Below are 16,012 nucleotides of genomic sequence, written 5' to 3' on the forward strand. Positions count from 1 at the left end.
GACTATTAAAAATAATTACAGTTCATAAAGCAACAAGAACACTATGACCACTGGAGAGCTTAGTTCAGAACATCAACATTTTTCTTAGTTCATAATCAAAACCTCAGCTGACAAATAGGAAGACCCTGAAAAGGTAGTCTCTATTGAGAATACTTTTAAAAAACAAGTCACAGTTATTCTGGATAATTATAAATTCCTGCTTTGAAAGAATAAGACACACTGAGACATCTAAACCCTTAATTCAATAACAACTGCATGTCCAATCTCATTTCTTACTGCACTTTTCCCTCTAAGAAAGGATGACAGAAACCTCTTGATTTCATTTTTAGGTCTCTATTGGTTACTCCATTGCTTACTCATTGGGTCATTTTTCAGAGGAAGGTGGCACAAGGATTCAATCAAACTCCTAATTTGAAGCTGCGTATTGAGTTTACTCCCAAGCCTACACACCTCTGAGCTAAGGCAAATGCATGCTGTCCACAGCGCTTTGGAACCCAGCTTAACTCTAATTCAGGATTTCTCGATAGCAGCGCTAGTGACCTGGGACCAGATAATCCTCTGTGTGGGGGCAGTCCTGTGCACTGGAGGATGTTCACCCGGTGGATCACCCAGTGAAGAACGTGCCTGCAAAGCAGGAGACCCCAGTTCGATCCCTGGGTTGGAAAGATCCCCTGGAGAACGAAATGACAACCCACTCCAATATTCTTGCCTAGAAAATTCCACGGACAGAGGAGCCTCGTGGGCTACAGTTCATGGGGTCGCAGAGAGTTGGACACGACTGAGCAACTAATATTTTACTTCTTTCCTATACATGGAGGGAAGTTTCTGAGTCTCAGTATCTCAGTGATGGCGCTTCCTCTCCTTCCCAATCCAAGTGACAATCAAAATGTCCCCTAGGAGAGGCAAAATCTCTCCTAGTTGAGAACCACTGCTTTAACCTAAAGAACATTCCTGATACGCACTGGATGCTCCTTCAAATCTCTATGTATGTTGAGACTTCGTCTCACAATCTGGCAAGCATTTCCAGAACACCTAGGACACAACATCAAGGGCTCCAGGAGAGAAATAGACAAGATAGGCTCTATCTCCACCCTCCAGCCAACTTCTTGGGGGTACGCACAGAAACAACTGCAATAAAAGACACCCAATTATATGAAGTTTTGAATTGTTGATTTTTCTTCCTGGCACTCTCATTTTACCAAACTAAAAACCCCTTGATGGCAAAGACCATTACTTGCCCGAGAATATCAATGCTTGATTAATGGCCAAAAAATAAATATACTATTGGGAACTTCATCAAAACAAAGTAACAATTTCATACAGATGGTGAAAACTCCACACCTAACTTGGGCAAGTAAGTTAACCTCTCTCAGCTGTAGCTTGCTCTGTAAAATGGGGAGGAAATGACTGTTGACAGGATTAAGTCAGATAATACAAGGAAATCTTTTTCCACATTCTGGCACAGAGTAAGCATTCAATTACTGTAAGCTCTCATTACTATTATTTTATTAGCTATTTTATTAACAACAAATGTTACCTTAAGGGGAAGAGGTTGTTCCGGACCACAATAACAAACCCCTACACAACATAAAAGAAACAACACTCACCCTGCTTTCTGAGGGCAAGAGGAAGGAAGTAATCCTAAGTATTTCTATCAAGTCCTGGGAGGAAAATGTGAACGCAGGAACCAATTACAAGGGGTGGGCTGGGGGGAGACACACTCAGAGACAAACCCACTATCCTCCAACACATTTCTGGACTATTCTTAAGGCCTTTATATTTAAAGTGCTTGGGTATATTTGCCACAAAGATCTAAAGAGGAAGTAAAAAAAAAAGCCTTAATTTATAAATATTGATAGATGCAAGGAACAGATGTTAATGAGACATTCTGAGTGTTCATTTGCTCAATCTTTCAGAAAGTAGGCTTAAAATTTCTGATTTACTACAAAGCATCAGAGTTCGTAAGAAGGAAAAAGCCAAAAATTGTTAAACGTTTTAAAGTAAGAGAACATAAAGTCACAGGAAAAGGAAAAAGCTGGGTGATTCAAAGGGGTTTGTGTGTGTGTGTCCCAAGTACTTTGGCCCATTAGGAAATAGGAGCTATTTAGGACAGAAGAAAAAGACAAAGAAAGTCACCATGCTGGAAGATACACATTCAAGAACACCTCTGACCGCACATGGAGTTTCAGTGCGCAAAAACAGACCTTATTCTCACAGTAATGGGGAACACCAGTAATCTGCATACCCTGGGCTAGGCACCAAGCGCCTCATACACACTGGTCTATGCAATCCTCCCAGCAGTCTTTCAGGCAGGTACTACAGTGTATAGATGAGGAAACAAACAGAAAAATAACTTGCCCAAGTAAATGAAAGAATCAGCCTCCAACGCAGGCTCCATGGACCACCTGTACTATATGGGGTCGATTTTAATTTCAGAACTGGAAAGTTAATTCATACTTGCTACTTGGGGAGACCAGTTCTCTCTCCACCTGCCCTTCTGTATTTCAAAGGAGTATCTTTTCAGTTGCATTCCGTGTAGAGATAAGGAGACGTGAAACGTAAAAGTGCAACCGCGGGACACTTTCGCCTTCGAACAATGTAGCAATCCACACGGAGGAAACTACCGTGGGTAGAAACGAGTTAAGTCTCCTGAACAAGAAGAAGAGGGTCCCGGAGAATGAGGCAGGTCGCCAACGTTCCTACTTGGACGCTATTTCCTGCCTTGGCCGCTATGTTCATTCAAAGAGACCCCAGAGCCTACATAACTTCCAACTCTGCTTTTCATCCCGCCCACTCTTGATGGACAGAAAAGGATGCAAGATGATGTGCGGGGGGCCTAGGTGCAGGGCGTGGAGGAGAGGGAAAGAGGCTAGAGCAAATAGGATTCTGGACAGATGAAGGCGAGGCTGCCTCTTCGGATGCGGGCGGAGAGGCGCGTGGAAGAAGGTCGGGACCTGAGACAGAGGTGAGGATCAGGGCGGGTACCCAGAAACCCTGGGGCAGCCAGGGCGGCGTGGTCGGGGGTCAGCAGCCAAGGAGTGATGGGCGGGCGTATGCTGAAGGTTGAAGAGCCGCCGGGGGCACAGCAGCTCGGTCACTACCACCCGGGCTGATCTAAGAAAGGAAGCGGGCAGGAACTAAGGTATTTCGAAAACAGAAGTAGAAAATAATCTCTAGCGAAGAGCAAGCCCGGAGAATGGCAGCGGCCGGGATGGGGGTGCTAGGCGCAGGAGGGTCGCGGCCCGGGCAGGAGGCGAGGCAGGGGCTCCGCGCGCGAAGGTGCTCCCCCCAGGCCGGTCCGCTCCTCCAGGCATCGCCGGACGGAGCTCGCCCGAGCCTCGCGCCGAAGCGCGGGGCCCCGAGGCCGGCGGCACGCACCCGCCGGCGCCCGGCCTTGCGTACCTGAGGCGGCCGCCTGGCTCCCCTCCACTCCCGAGCCGTCCCCGAGGCCGCGCGCCGGCCCTCGGCGGGCTGCGGGGCTCCAGACGCCCGGCCCCTCAGCCGCCCGCGGGTCCGACATCTGCAGCCCGCGCCCGCAGCGCCTCTGCCGCCCGCCGCCGGGAGCTCCGGAAACAGCCGAAGGCCGAGCTCCGCCGCGAAGAGCCGAGCGGAGCCCGCGGGCCGGAAGGGGCAGCGAGCCGGCCCCCGCGCCCTCGCGGGAGCTCTGGTCAACGGAGGCTGGCGACCCGGGCTCGGGGGGCGGGGCAGAGGGGGGTTGTTCAGTTCAGTCAGCTATGGCAGATTTTTAGTCAGTGCTTGAAAGAACAAACAAAACCCGGGGAGGGGGAAGATTCCTTGAGACCTGGCCGGAAGTCGTGGTCTCCATAGAGACGCTGTCGGAAGTTGGAGTTGCTAGGCGGCCTGGGCGCGACGGCTCATCTGCGTCATGGCTGAAGTCCCAGAGGATTACGATTCCCCCTCTGACGAAAATGAAGACCTGAAGACTGAGAGACCGAAACTTCAGTTTCTTCAGATGACCGAAGATATCGAACCAGGCAGCGTGGCAGAGGCAGGCCCAGAGATTCCTGTAGAGATTGACCAAGAGCCACAGCCAGAGATAGAGGAAGAGGCCTTCAAAGAGAAGACACCAGAGAGTGCTAAAGATGTGCCTCCGCACCTAAAACCAACCTGGACCTCCTTGGAAGAGGTTCCCCACAAGTTCAGGATAGACCTTTTCAGCGAGGTTGAGCTAGGGATTCCCCTAGAGGTAAAATCAGAGACTTTTGGACAGATAGAAAGAGAGCTTTTGAAGGATTTGCAAAGCCCTGTGGACAGAAAGCATGAGGAAGCCAAACCGGATGTTCCTGAGGATGTACCCATAGAAGAGAGCAAACCAGAGGTTCCAGAGGAGACACTCAGAGAGCAATATGAAAAGACAGGTCTAGAACCTACAGAGCTGACCAAACCAGAATCTCCAAGTGAGAAACCAAGAAAATCAATTGAAGAGGCAGATCAACAGCCACCAAAGGTGACCACATCAGAGAATCCAGAGGAAATACAAAGTAAGTCACCTACAGAGAAAAGGACAGAGTCACCTGAGCAGGCCAAACCAGAGTTTCCAGAAGAGAAACCGAGTACAGCTACTGAGGAAACACAAGAAAAAACTCCAGAGCCACTAGAAGAGATTGAATCAGAGTTTTCTGAGGAAAAGTCAAGAAAACCAATCGAGGACACAGTTAGAGAGCCATCAGGAAAGACCATACCGGAAGTTCAGGAGGAGACACCAAGTAAGTCAACTTCAGAGAGAGTTCTAGAGCCACCACAGGACACCAAACCAGTAGATAAAAAAGATAAGCAGAAAAAGTCAACCGAGGAGACAGATCGAACACCATCACGGAAGTTCAGATCAGAGGAGACACTAAGAAAGTCAACTGAGGAGAAGGGTCCAGAGCCCCCAGAACAAACTAAAGCAGAGTTTCCAAAGAAAGAACCAGAGAAAACTGAAGAAACAGGTCAAGTGCCACCACAGAAGATCAAACCAGAGGTGCAAGAGAAGACACAAACAGAGCCAACTAGGGAGATAGATTTAGAGTTATTGGATAAAACCAAACAACTACTTAGAAGAGAGACACCTGTAGAACAAGAGAAGATACAAACAGAGCCAACTAGGGAGATAGATTTAGAGTTATTGGATAAAACCAAGCAACTACTTAGAAAAGAGACACCTGTAGAATTTGCCAAGGAAGATAGGCCAGAAGCAATCAAATTTAAACATTCTGTCAACAGGGATGAGGCTGAGTACTCTGACTATCCAATAGGAAAGTTGTTAATAAAAGAAACTAAAGTTTCAAAAGACTATGTATTAGAGCCTCTTCCAATAAGTGATATAGACTCAGTGAATACAGATTATGAGTTTTCTAAAGAACTCCAAAATCTGTTCCAGCTTTCTGATACCAATTATGAGTTCTACTCCTTTTTCTCTGAGTCTCAGAGGGATTTAAAAGAGTCCTGTGGTGAAAAGCAAGATCTGTCCCTAGAGTCAATGAAACTGGTATATAAAGATAGAGACACCCAGCCAGAAAAAAATTCTGATCTACAATTTGAGTATCTTCAATGGAGCCCAGAAGAAGTTGCCACGTGGATTTGCCAGCTAGGCTTCCCTCAATACAAGGTACACAAAAATAACATTTGTGTGTGTGTGTTACATACTCTCATTCCTTTACTTCTTATTCCTCTATCCTTACCTGAGATTTTGCATCTTCACTGGAAAAAGTGTAGGACAGGCATGGACGATGGTAGAGGTAACTTGGATTTTAATTTTGGCCTTTGCACTGATATATACATATATTTGTATATTGGGAGAGGAGGGAAAGGTCACATTTGTTTTTCCTATTCATCACAGTGATTATACTTCTCTACAATCCTTGAATAAAGACTAATTTATGTAGGCTTCTTTTCATAGAAATCTGTATTCCTAAAAAGATTTCATCCATGGTAGATTTTTTTGGTTTGGGGTTTTTTTTAAGCTTAAAAAAAATTATTTTTTGGCTGCACTGGGTCTTCATTGCGGCTCATAAGCTTGGTAACTGCTCTGTGGCATGTGAGATCCCAACTCCCCGACCAGAGATGGAACCTGCATCCATCCCCCACACCAGAAGGCGAACTCCCAACCACTGGATGGACTACCAAGAGAAGTCCCTGAGGTAGACTTTTTGGTACTTTGTTTTTATTAGCAGCTCCCTTAACTTGAACTTGTATTGTTAGTATCTACCCCAAATGTGTTATATGTATTGTGATCACCCACCAGTACTAATTTTTATAGCCAATTAACCAAGACTAGTTTTCTTTTTAAAATGGAGTGAATCCTCTTATTTCACTGCCAAGTATGTTCTTAGGCTACTACAAACAACGCAAGATCTGAAATCTTTGGTACTTCTCTACTTAAAAATGTAGTTCAGGTAAGAGAGAAGCACTGGTTGTATCATACCCCCAAAAAATAAAAATAAGCAGCATTATGAAATTTAATTGAGTTTAAAATATGTAAGATTATTAGGATTATTAAAATTATTTTTTCTCAGTACAGCGCTAGCAACAAACATGATTTCTTTATCCCTCCCTCCTTGCCTCTTTCCTTCTTTCCCTCCTCCCTTTCTCTTTCTTGCTTTTTCTTCCTGTATTTGCCATCCATCTTTTGAGTGATGTTCTCATTGTACCGACAGGAGTGTTTTACCACAAACTTCATCAGTGGCCGAAAACTCATACATGTAAACTGCTCAAACCTCCCTCAGATGGGGATAACAGATTTTGAGGACATGAAGGTGAGTTGTGTATGGTTTCCTGATAGAGCACTGCAGCAGTACTACCATCTATCTCAAACCAACCTCCTTTTATTCCAACCTGGCCTTCGATTTCTGCCAGTGGTATTATCATACTCCCAGTGCCCCAGGCTCAAAGTGGTTGCTTCCACTCTTTCCTTTGATTCCCCACAAAGATCCCGAGAACTCTCTCTCCTCCTATAGTATCTGGTTTTCTCCATTCCCACTTGTTCAGACCTTTATCAGACCTTTACTAGAATATACACAACATTCCAGTAGCCTGCTTTTAGCCTCTGTCTATAGTCCCTTTGGGGGCTTTCCAGGTGGTGCTAGTGGTAAAGAATCCACCTGCTAATGCACAAGACACAAGAGACATGGGTTCAGTCCCTGGGTTGGGAAGATCCCTTGGAGGAGGGCATGGCGACCCAGTCCAGGAATCCTGCCAGGAGAATCCCATGGACAGAGGAGCCTGGTGGGCTCACAATAGGATCACAATAGAGTTGGACACAACCAAACCAATGTAGCACAGCACAGGCCCTTTGGATTCAAGGGCCCTGATTTTAGACTGTCACTTTCCAACCATTTACACAGTATTCTTCTCAGAAGCCTTCTTTAGATAGTCTCAACTCCTTAGCTTTACAGTGGTGGGCTTCCCTTGTGGCTCAGATGGTGAAGAATCCTCTAGCAATGAGAGAGACCTGGGTTCAATCCCTGGGTTGGGAAGATTCCCCCGGAGGAGGGCTTGGCAACCCACCCAGTATTCTTGCCTGGAGAATCCCCATGGACAGAGGAGCCTGGCTGGCTACAGTTCATGGGGTTGCAAAGAGTCGGACACAACAGAGTTACTAAGCACACACACAACTCCTTAGCTTAGGATTCAGGATCCTCCACAAGTGTTCTCCCACCACCATGAATCTCCTGCTCCAGCCTCACAGGTCAAGCTCACACCCTCGCAAACCTGTGTCATGCATTCCTCCTCCTACTAATACATCTTTGTTCAGTTCCCCCTCCCCCTGCATGACTACTATGAATCTTAGTCATCCTTCATGACCCCAGCCAATTCTCATCTCCCCAGGAAATTTTTCCCGATCTTCCCAGCCCATGGTAGTCTCACCTCCAAAGCTGTCCTGCATTTTATGTCTCTAATACCCATATGGCACTAAAAACAAAAACAAAAACAAAAACCACCATGTGCGTTTTGCTTGTTCTACTCCTTAACTTTGAAACAAGTTAACATTAACCTCTCTGGACCTCAGTTTCCTAAGATCTCTCCAGCACCAACAGTCCATGATTATCTTTGCATAACAGTACCCTCCATGTATAGTGTTTTGTAGTGTATAAAACTTCCCATATATAATCTCTTTTCTAACCTTTGCTTAAATACCTCCCATCTCAACATACCATCTCATTCATTACACTTTTGCCCATAAATGCTCTGCCTTGGTGGTTCTTAATCTTGGATAGGCTTTGGAATCAAGTGAGACTTAATAAAAAAAAAAAAATTCCTGGGTTCCAGGCTCCAGAGCTTTTGATTCATTAGGTCTCTGGTAGGCCCTGGAATTTGTTCCCTAGGTGACTCCTTTTTTCTTTTCTTTTTCCCCACCCAAGGGGAATTTGGTGAGTTTTATTTATTTTTTGGCCACGCCACATGGCTTGCAGGATCTGAGTTCCCTGGCCAAGTATTAAACCCGAGTTCTCATCAGCAATAGAACAGAGTACTAACCACTGGACTGCCAAGGAGTTTCCCCTAGGTAACTCTTGATCAGCCCTTAGAACTATATAATTCCATAAGTCATATGATTTAGACAGTAAAAAAATTATCCTTGTTAATATATAAACTCCTTTTTCTGACAACAAGATATAAAGAAATCCTTTAAACTGTTAAATACGTATTCCTTGGCAGAAAGTGAAGAGGAACTAAAAAGCCTCTTGATGAGAGTGAAAGAGGAGAGTGAAAAAGTTGGCTTAAAGCTCAACATTCAGCAAACGAAGATCATGGCATCTGGTCCCATCACTTCATGGGAAATAGATGGGGAAACAGTGGAAACAGTGTCAGACTTTATTTTTTTGGGCTCCAAAATCACTGCAGATGGCGACTGCAGCCATGAAATTAAAAGACGCTTACTCCTTGGAAGGAAAGTTATGACCAACCTAGATAGCATATTCAAAAGCAGAGACATTACTTTGCCAACAAAGTCCATCTAGTCAAGGCTATGGTTTTTCCTGTGGTCATGTATAGATGTGAGAGTTGGATTGTGAAGAAAGCTGAGCACCAAAGAATTGATGCTTTTGAACTGTGGTGTTGGAGAAGACTCTAGAGTCCCTTGGACTGCAAGGAGAGCCAACCAGTCCACTCTAAAGGAGACCAGCCCTGGGATTTCTTTGGAAGGAATGATGCTAAAGCTGAAACTCCAGTACTTTGGCCACCTCATGCGAAGGGTTGACTCATTGGAAAAGACTCTGATGCTGGGAGGGATTGGGGGCAGGAGGAAAAGGGGACAACAGAGGATGAGATAGCTGGATGGCATCACTGACTCGATGGACGTGAGTCTGAGTGAACTCTGGGAGTTGGTGATGGACAGGGAGGCCTGGCGTGCTGCGATTCGTGGGGTCACAAAGAGTCGAACACGACTGAGCGACTGAACTGAAGTGAACATTTAGTCTCTTGTACTCCATCAATAGCTATCCTCTCTGAGTTTTTACTGTATGTTGGACACCACACATCTATCACATCGTTTAATCCCCATTTACGGAAGAGAAAACTGAGGCCAGAAAGGTGAAGCAACTTACACAAAATCATTCAGATAATAAGAGCCAGGATTCAAATATATTCTGTGTAATATCCCAATCCATGCTCTATTTAAACCACTGTACTATATAGCCTCTTTTTTTAATATTGCCTCTTTAAATGAATAATTTTGTAACTGTGAACCCACATATACATAATATAGAAAAGGGCAACTTATTACAAATTATTAATTACAATCATGCTTTCATGTAGCTACCAAGTACTACGAGGTAAATATCTTATCCTTTTTGTGTTCAAAGATACTACAACCATTTTTATGAGCTCTAATTTCTACCTATGTATGTAATGTATTCAATTTTCTAAATAAAAATAAGGAACAGAAATGCAAAAGTTTATGCAAAAGTTTTTGCAAAAGTTTTGCAAAAATGTACAGTAACTTGTAATATAAATTCCTAAAACATTTAAACACCAAAAACTTCAACTTTTCATCATGAGAACGTATTAAGAGTCTGCCAAGTCATTTTGCTTTCCTTGACATTTTCATTCCAAAAGTACAATATCAATGTGAATGATAAAAATTCTAATTATGCTTTTTCTAGTCTTGCAAGAAGCAAGAGGTCTTAAATATCTTCTGAAATCCTCAAGAGTAAATGATGAACCCAGTAGTCTCTCCTTATATTCCAAAAAGTTTGAATAAGCAAACTTTGGAATACTTATTATCAAAGTCAGTAGACAAATATGGCCTCTCCTTGAAATCACTAGGGTAACAAAGATCAAGATATTCCTACAGGTATGTTAGATAAGCTTTGCTTGACAGGTCCACGTAAAAAAAGCTAATTATACACTATGATACAGGTAACTTTTTAGAGATCAAAAGTGACCTTAAGCATACCACAGATACCTTCCTTACTGATACACTAAGCGTTTGTTACTGCACCATTGTAATTATAGCACTAGTACAGTACATTCACAATTTTATCTCATAACAACATTTAAGCAATGTAGCTATCTTTTTCATGCCAACTCTCAATTATCATCGTTCATAGGCATTAGAGATTGGGAGGAGTCAGGACAGGTTGCTTGAGTGTACAGAATTTTGGACATGGCTGCTAAGAAATTGGATCACATATAAACTGTGCTTCCCATTTATAAGTGAAGTGAAGTCGCTCAGTCGTGTCTGACTCTTTGGGACCCCATGGATTATAGCCTGCTAGGCTCCTCTGTCCATGGAATTCTCCAGGGGAAAATTGGAGTGGGTTGCCATTTCCTTCTCCAGGGGATCTTCCTGACCGAGGGATCGAACCCAGGTCTCCCACATTGCAGGCAGATGCTTTACCGTCTGAGCCACCAGGGAAGTCCCATTTATAAGCCTTGCAGTTAACTCATGGCCAGTTTCTGTTCTCTTCAACTTCCTTTTACTTTCATAATTTTGCAACTACTCATTCTTCCCCTATAGAAATAACTCACCTTTCCCTTTGTCCTTCCTAGGACATACTAAGATGACCAGAGAAGAGCTAAATGTATAGATTAGACTGGGAGGAGTGCAGAAGAAAAGAAGCACTAATTATTATTCTTCCCTGGCCAGGAGAGCTCTGGAAACTGCTCTTCTGTGTTTCCCATTTGTAGTGATACACTCGTTTGGTAAAAAAAAGGAGAAAATATTTCTATATTGTCCTTTTCTTGTCCCTACTTACTCTAGGGACAAGCTATTAATAGACAAGATAGCACTGCGTTTACTTTAGCTTTCTGTCTTAAAAAATTATTTCTCAAAATATTTTTAACCATTCAGTCCAAGTGAACAAAAGATAACAGATAACCTTGTGACAAATATTTGTAGAAGAACTGATGAATTGCCCATTCCTTTTATATGCCTGATTGTATATTTCAAAGTAGAGCCTTACCAGCTTTATAATACCTCAGCAATTTTACTCACCTGCCTTGTTGCAAGCTGCTTAAATAGCACAACTCATGTCACAAACAACATGTCAGCAATTGTCACTAAATGGAAAAAATTTTTTTAATTTTCAAGTAATTTTAGTTTTACAGAACAGTTGCAAAGATAGTACAGAGAGTTCCCATGTACTCTTAACCCTGTTTCCCCTAATGTTAACATCTTATGTAATCAGGATACCTTTATCAAAACAAAGAAATTAACACCAGCACAGAACTATTAAACAAACTATGGACTTGATGCAGACTTCTACAGTTCTCCCACTGATGTCCTTTTCTCATTCCAAGATCCAGTTGGAGATTGCATTCAGCTGTCCTGTTTCCTTGGTCTTCTCCAATATAGGACAATTTCTTGATCTTTCTTTGTCTTTCATGACCTTGACACTTTGAAGAGTAGTAGCCTGGTGGGCTGCCGTCTATGGGGTCACACAGAGTCCGACGCGACTTAGCAGCAGCAGCAGCCTGGTATTTTGTAGATTTCCCTCAGTTTGTCTCATGTTTCCCATGGAATTATACTTTGTGGGAAAACCATCACACAGATGATGATATCAGTTAATCATGGCAGGAAGTACATGGCATTGACATGATCTATTACTGGAGATGTTGACTTTGATCACTGGGTTAAGGTGGTGTCTGCAAATTTCTTCACCACAGTTACTGTGTTTCTCTTTCATATTCTCTTCATCAAAAGTGAGTTACTGAGTCCAGCCCACAGTCAAAGGGAGGAGAATTAAGCTCCCCGCCTCCTGGAGGGAGTGAAGAATCTGCAGGCAGTGTGGGAGACCTGGGTTCAATCCCTGGGTTGGGAAGATCCCCTGGAGGAGGGCATGGCAACCCACTCCAGTATGCTTGCCTGGAGAATCCCCATGGACAGAGGAGCCTGGTGGACTATAGTCCATGGGGTCGCAGAGTTGGACACAACTGAGCGACTAAGCACAGCACAGCACAGACCTAGAGTAAATACCACCAGTATTAAACATACTGGGGGAGGTAGTTTGAGGCTATGCAAATTACCTGTTCACCTTAAAGCTTTGCATCAGTTATTACTGTTATTCTAACGATGATTCCCTATTTCTCCATTCCTTCCACATTTAATTGGAACTCAGCTTAAAGGACTCCTCTGTGTCTGTCTTTTGAATCTTGAAACCTCAGTGGCCACAGACCTCAATTAGTATTCCCACCGGGAGTGCAAGGCAATGATACAGACTCTGTCCTTTACCTACAACCACCCCTAGAGTCTGAACAACTCCAATTTAAGTCAGATTTGAGAAGAAAGCTATCTTATCTAAAATGCACTTTCTGGGCCGTTTTGCATCAGGCTTAGAAATATCTGTGGTGTGAATTTTACAGTCTTGTAACTATGGCCAGTATTTTTAAACAAATGCAAATTCATTCTACGTACTCCTTTGACTGTATTCTAGCAGCAGTCTCATGGACTACATTCTCACCCAGAGGCAGAATATGAATTCAAATAGCAATGTTATAGCAGATCTACAATTAAAACTAGACTTTGAAAGTGCAATGACAGTTTAATCGAGCATATCAAGTGGCATGGTACTCAGTGAATACAAACTATATTTTAGAGACGTTGAAAATTCTGGCAAAAGTATTTTAAAAAAATACACAAGTATAAGCACTAACGCGTTTTAACTGGAATTTTAATGTCTGCTTTTTAGTGTCTGAGATTTACTTCCAGTCCAATGCACCAAATAACTATTTGAGTAATGCTTTTTTTCTTAGTTGATTATTAACTGAGCCCCTTATAGACAAGTTATTTATTAACCTTCCTAGAGAAAGTCATGGCTCCTAATCTGAACATATTATCTGCTCATATTGTTGGTCAGATTGCTTAGCCAAAAAAAAAGAGAAATGAACCCATCTGTGCCTATTTGATCCAAAGGCCTAGAAACATCTTTAAGTAGAAAGATAAATCATGTGATGTTTCTCTTAAGAAATGTGTTTTGATAATTCCAGGGTGGGAAGCCTTTCAGTGTATTCAGTGTTTTATTTCCTCATAGAACTAGCTTGAGGGGTTAGCATTCAAGAGGTCTATGAAACTAAGTAAAACTTACTCAATTATAGTTGTATTTTCAGGAAATTCCCATTAAAAAGCTATCCTTGCATTACAGGCAATTTCTCGGCATACCCGGAAGCTGCTGGGAATTGAAGAGCCATTATTCACACGCTCCATCCGCCTTCCCTACAGAGACAATATTGGCTTATTTTTAGAGCGAAAAGGTCATAGTGGAGTTAAGTCTGATTCCTTGACCTTGTCTGAATTTGCGCGAGAAATGGGATTACAGGATCATGCTCCACGGGTGGCCACCCTTGAAAATGATGCAGCATTATAGTCCACTGACCTGTAGGGCAAGCTGGCTCACTTAACTTGAAAATCAAACTAAATTATGTGGGGGAAGAAATGAGGCATTTCTGTGTTTTCTTTCTCCTCTTCATTCAGAATCAGAGTTTGAACTGCTGGTCCATTCCTAGTTCTGCCACTGACTCACAGCGCCCTCCCTTTATTTATGTTTCAACTTCGCCCCTTGTTAAAACAAAGATAGCAACAGCTCTCTTTCTGGGTAACTGTAAGACTTCCTGATAAATTCTTCTACTTCATCTGGTTTTGGAACACATTGGGAAAACATAACTGAAAGTAAAATCACCTGCCAGCTCAGATAATCCCAGATAATTATTGAATCAGCATTAAATCAGACCGTGATGCCCATTATAGGCAGGTCACTAAAGAGATTGTTGAGACAAAGACCTCTTACTCTTTTATATAGCCAGGCAGATATGATCTATTCTTGACATGTTAACTGTCTGTATCCAAAAGAAATTAAAACTTTTCATATCTTTATGACAAACAGAAAGTTACTACCTGGAGCCAAGCCCTTAGGCTAAACTCCCAGTGTCAGGAAGACAAAGTGCCCCTGAAATGCTCACATTTCAAAGTGGCCCCAACAGCCCTGCCCCCAGAAGACCGTCCTGGGATGGAAAACTGGCAGAAGGTTTATTCACTTTTAAAAAAATATTAGCATACATCTCCAAAACAGAGAAAAAGGATTAAAATTACACGTTTTAAAAGAAAATGTTTTGTGAAAAAGTAGGGGTGGGGGGAGTTCTCATTCCTTTTTGGCATCAGAGAACAAAAAATTTTAAATATCTTTTTAGATTTGTATTTACCCGTTAAAACAGCATGGCTTATAGAAGTATCACAGACCATGGAGTAGGTCTGGGGTTTGTCTACAAGGCTTTCTATGCGGTACCACCAGACTTTTATAAAATGAAATACAGACCAGCGGCTACGCATGACTGGACTGCTCACAAGAAATTAAAAATACTTTTTGTTGCTTGAATGACTCCGATTCCTTTCATAGACTTTCACTTCTCTTTCTCTTCCCAGGGACACTTCTTAATCCAAAAAACCACTGTACCCTATCCAGTTCCTTACACCTGAATGAATATTCAAAGGAATCCTTTTTTATTTTTCCCAGTGAGAGAAAGAACAGTGCCTCAATTTAGCTTTCATACCAAGAATATTAATGTTTGATGATGAACCTAATCTTTTCCCCAAGCAGACTAACAAAATTTTATCTTGGACCATTTAAGATAGTACCATTGAGTCTGCTTGGCTCACAAGCATGCAAAAGAGAAAAATGTAAATGATTAACCTAAGACCTTGGTGGTTTCCATGTACCGTGAATGGCTTTGTTCGAAAGTACTTTAACATTTGGCTAACAATAGTTCTGTTTAGTGACAGCATAGTCACCACCATCCTTTCTCAACTTGATTGTTACTAATACTGTTTTCTATTCTGATTGACATAAAGCAATTGCAAAACTTGAAATAAATCTGAACTGTGCTGTGCTTAGTTGCTCATTCGTGTCCGACTCTTTGTGACCCCCTGGACTGTAGTCGACCAGGCTCCTCTGTCCATGGGGATTCTCCAGGCAAGAACACTGTGATTGCTTACCACACATCTTATTTTTCTATCCAAACTGTAGGAAAATCAAGGTGTTTCATTTGTTAGCTACACACTACTACAGGAAAAAGACTAACTATCTACTGTAGCTACATATTGTAGTTACATACTGCTACAGGAATGTACATACTGTAGAGAATGTAGTTACATACTGCTATAGGAATGTACGTACTGTAGAGAAAGTAGTTACATACTGCTATAGGAATGTACATACTGTAGAGAATGTAGTTACATACTGCTATAGGAATGTATATACTGTATAGAAAGTAGTTACATACTGCTATAGGAATGTACATACTGTAGAGAATGTAGTTACATACTGCTATAGGAATGTATATACTGTATAGAAAGTAGTTACATACTGCTATAGGAATGTACATACTGTAGAGAATGTAGTTACATACTGCTATAGGAATGTATATACTGTATAGAAAGTAGTTACATACTGCTATAGGAATGTATATATTGTAGAGAATGTAGTTACATACTGCTATAGGAAAAGAATGCTACAGAAAAAGTATGTAACCATCTAATAATGACAGTATAGCTTCTTGAATTTAGTGTTTAGATGAGGGA

The 16,012-nt window shown here is 42.4% G+C and overlaps 2 protein-coding genes across 4 annotated transcripts in view; one reads left to right on the forward strand and one right to left on the reverse strand.

Annotated features, from left to right (window-relative positions):
* TMED8 (transmembrane p24 trafficking protein family member 8) overlaps positions 1-3,617 on the reverse strand; it is a 37,252-nt gene extending 33,635 nt beyond the window's left edge. The window contains exon 1 of the mRNA XM_061429584.1: positions 3,403-3,617. Coding sequence (XP_061285568.1) covers positions 3,403-3,520 — 118 coding nt within the window. The 5' untranslated portion in view covers positions 3,521-3,617. The remainder of the gene's footprint in view (positions 1-3,402) is intronic.
* A 105-nt stretch (positions 3,618-3,722) lies between these two features.
* Positions 3,723-16,012, forward strand: part of SAMD15 (sterile alpha motif domain containing 15) — a 46,437-nt gene continuing 34,147 nt past the window's right edge. Inside the window, exons 1-3 of one of the 3 annotated variants that reach the window (XM_061429577.1) lie at positions 3,727-5,611; positions 6,660-6,758; positions 13,584-15,325. In XM_061429577.1, coding sequence (XP_061285561.1) covers positions 3,887-5,611; positions 6,660-6,758; positions 13,584-13,805 — 2,046 coding nt within the window. In that variant the 5' untranslated portion in view covers positions 3,727-3,886 and the 3' untranslated portion in view covers positions 13,806-15,325. Of the gene's footprint in view, positions 5,612-6,659; positions 6,759-13,583; positions 15,326-16,012 lie in introns of those variants that run through there. The other 2 variants (XM_061429578.1, XM_061429579.1) reach the window with 2 other exon arrangements.

This window comes from Bos javanicus, chromosome 10 (genome assembly GCF_032452875.1).
Source record: "Bos javanicus breed banteng chromosome 10, ARS-OSU_banteng_1.0, whole genome shotgun sequence".
NCBI classification, from domain to species: Eukaryota; Metazoa; Chordata; class Mammalia; order Artiodactyla; family Bovidae; genus Bos; species Bos javanicus.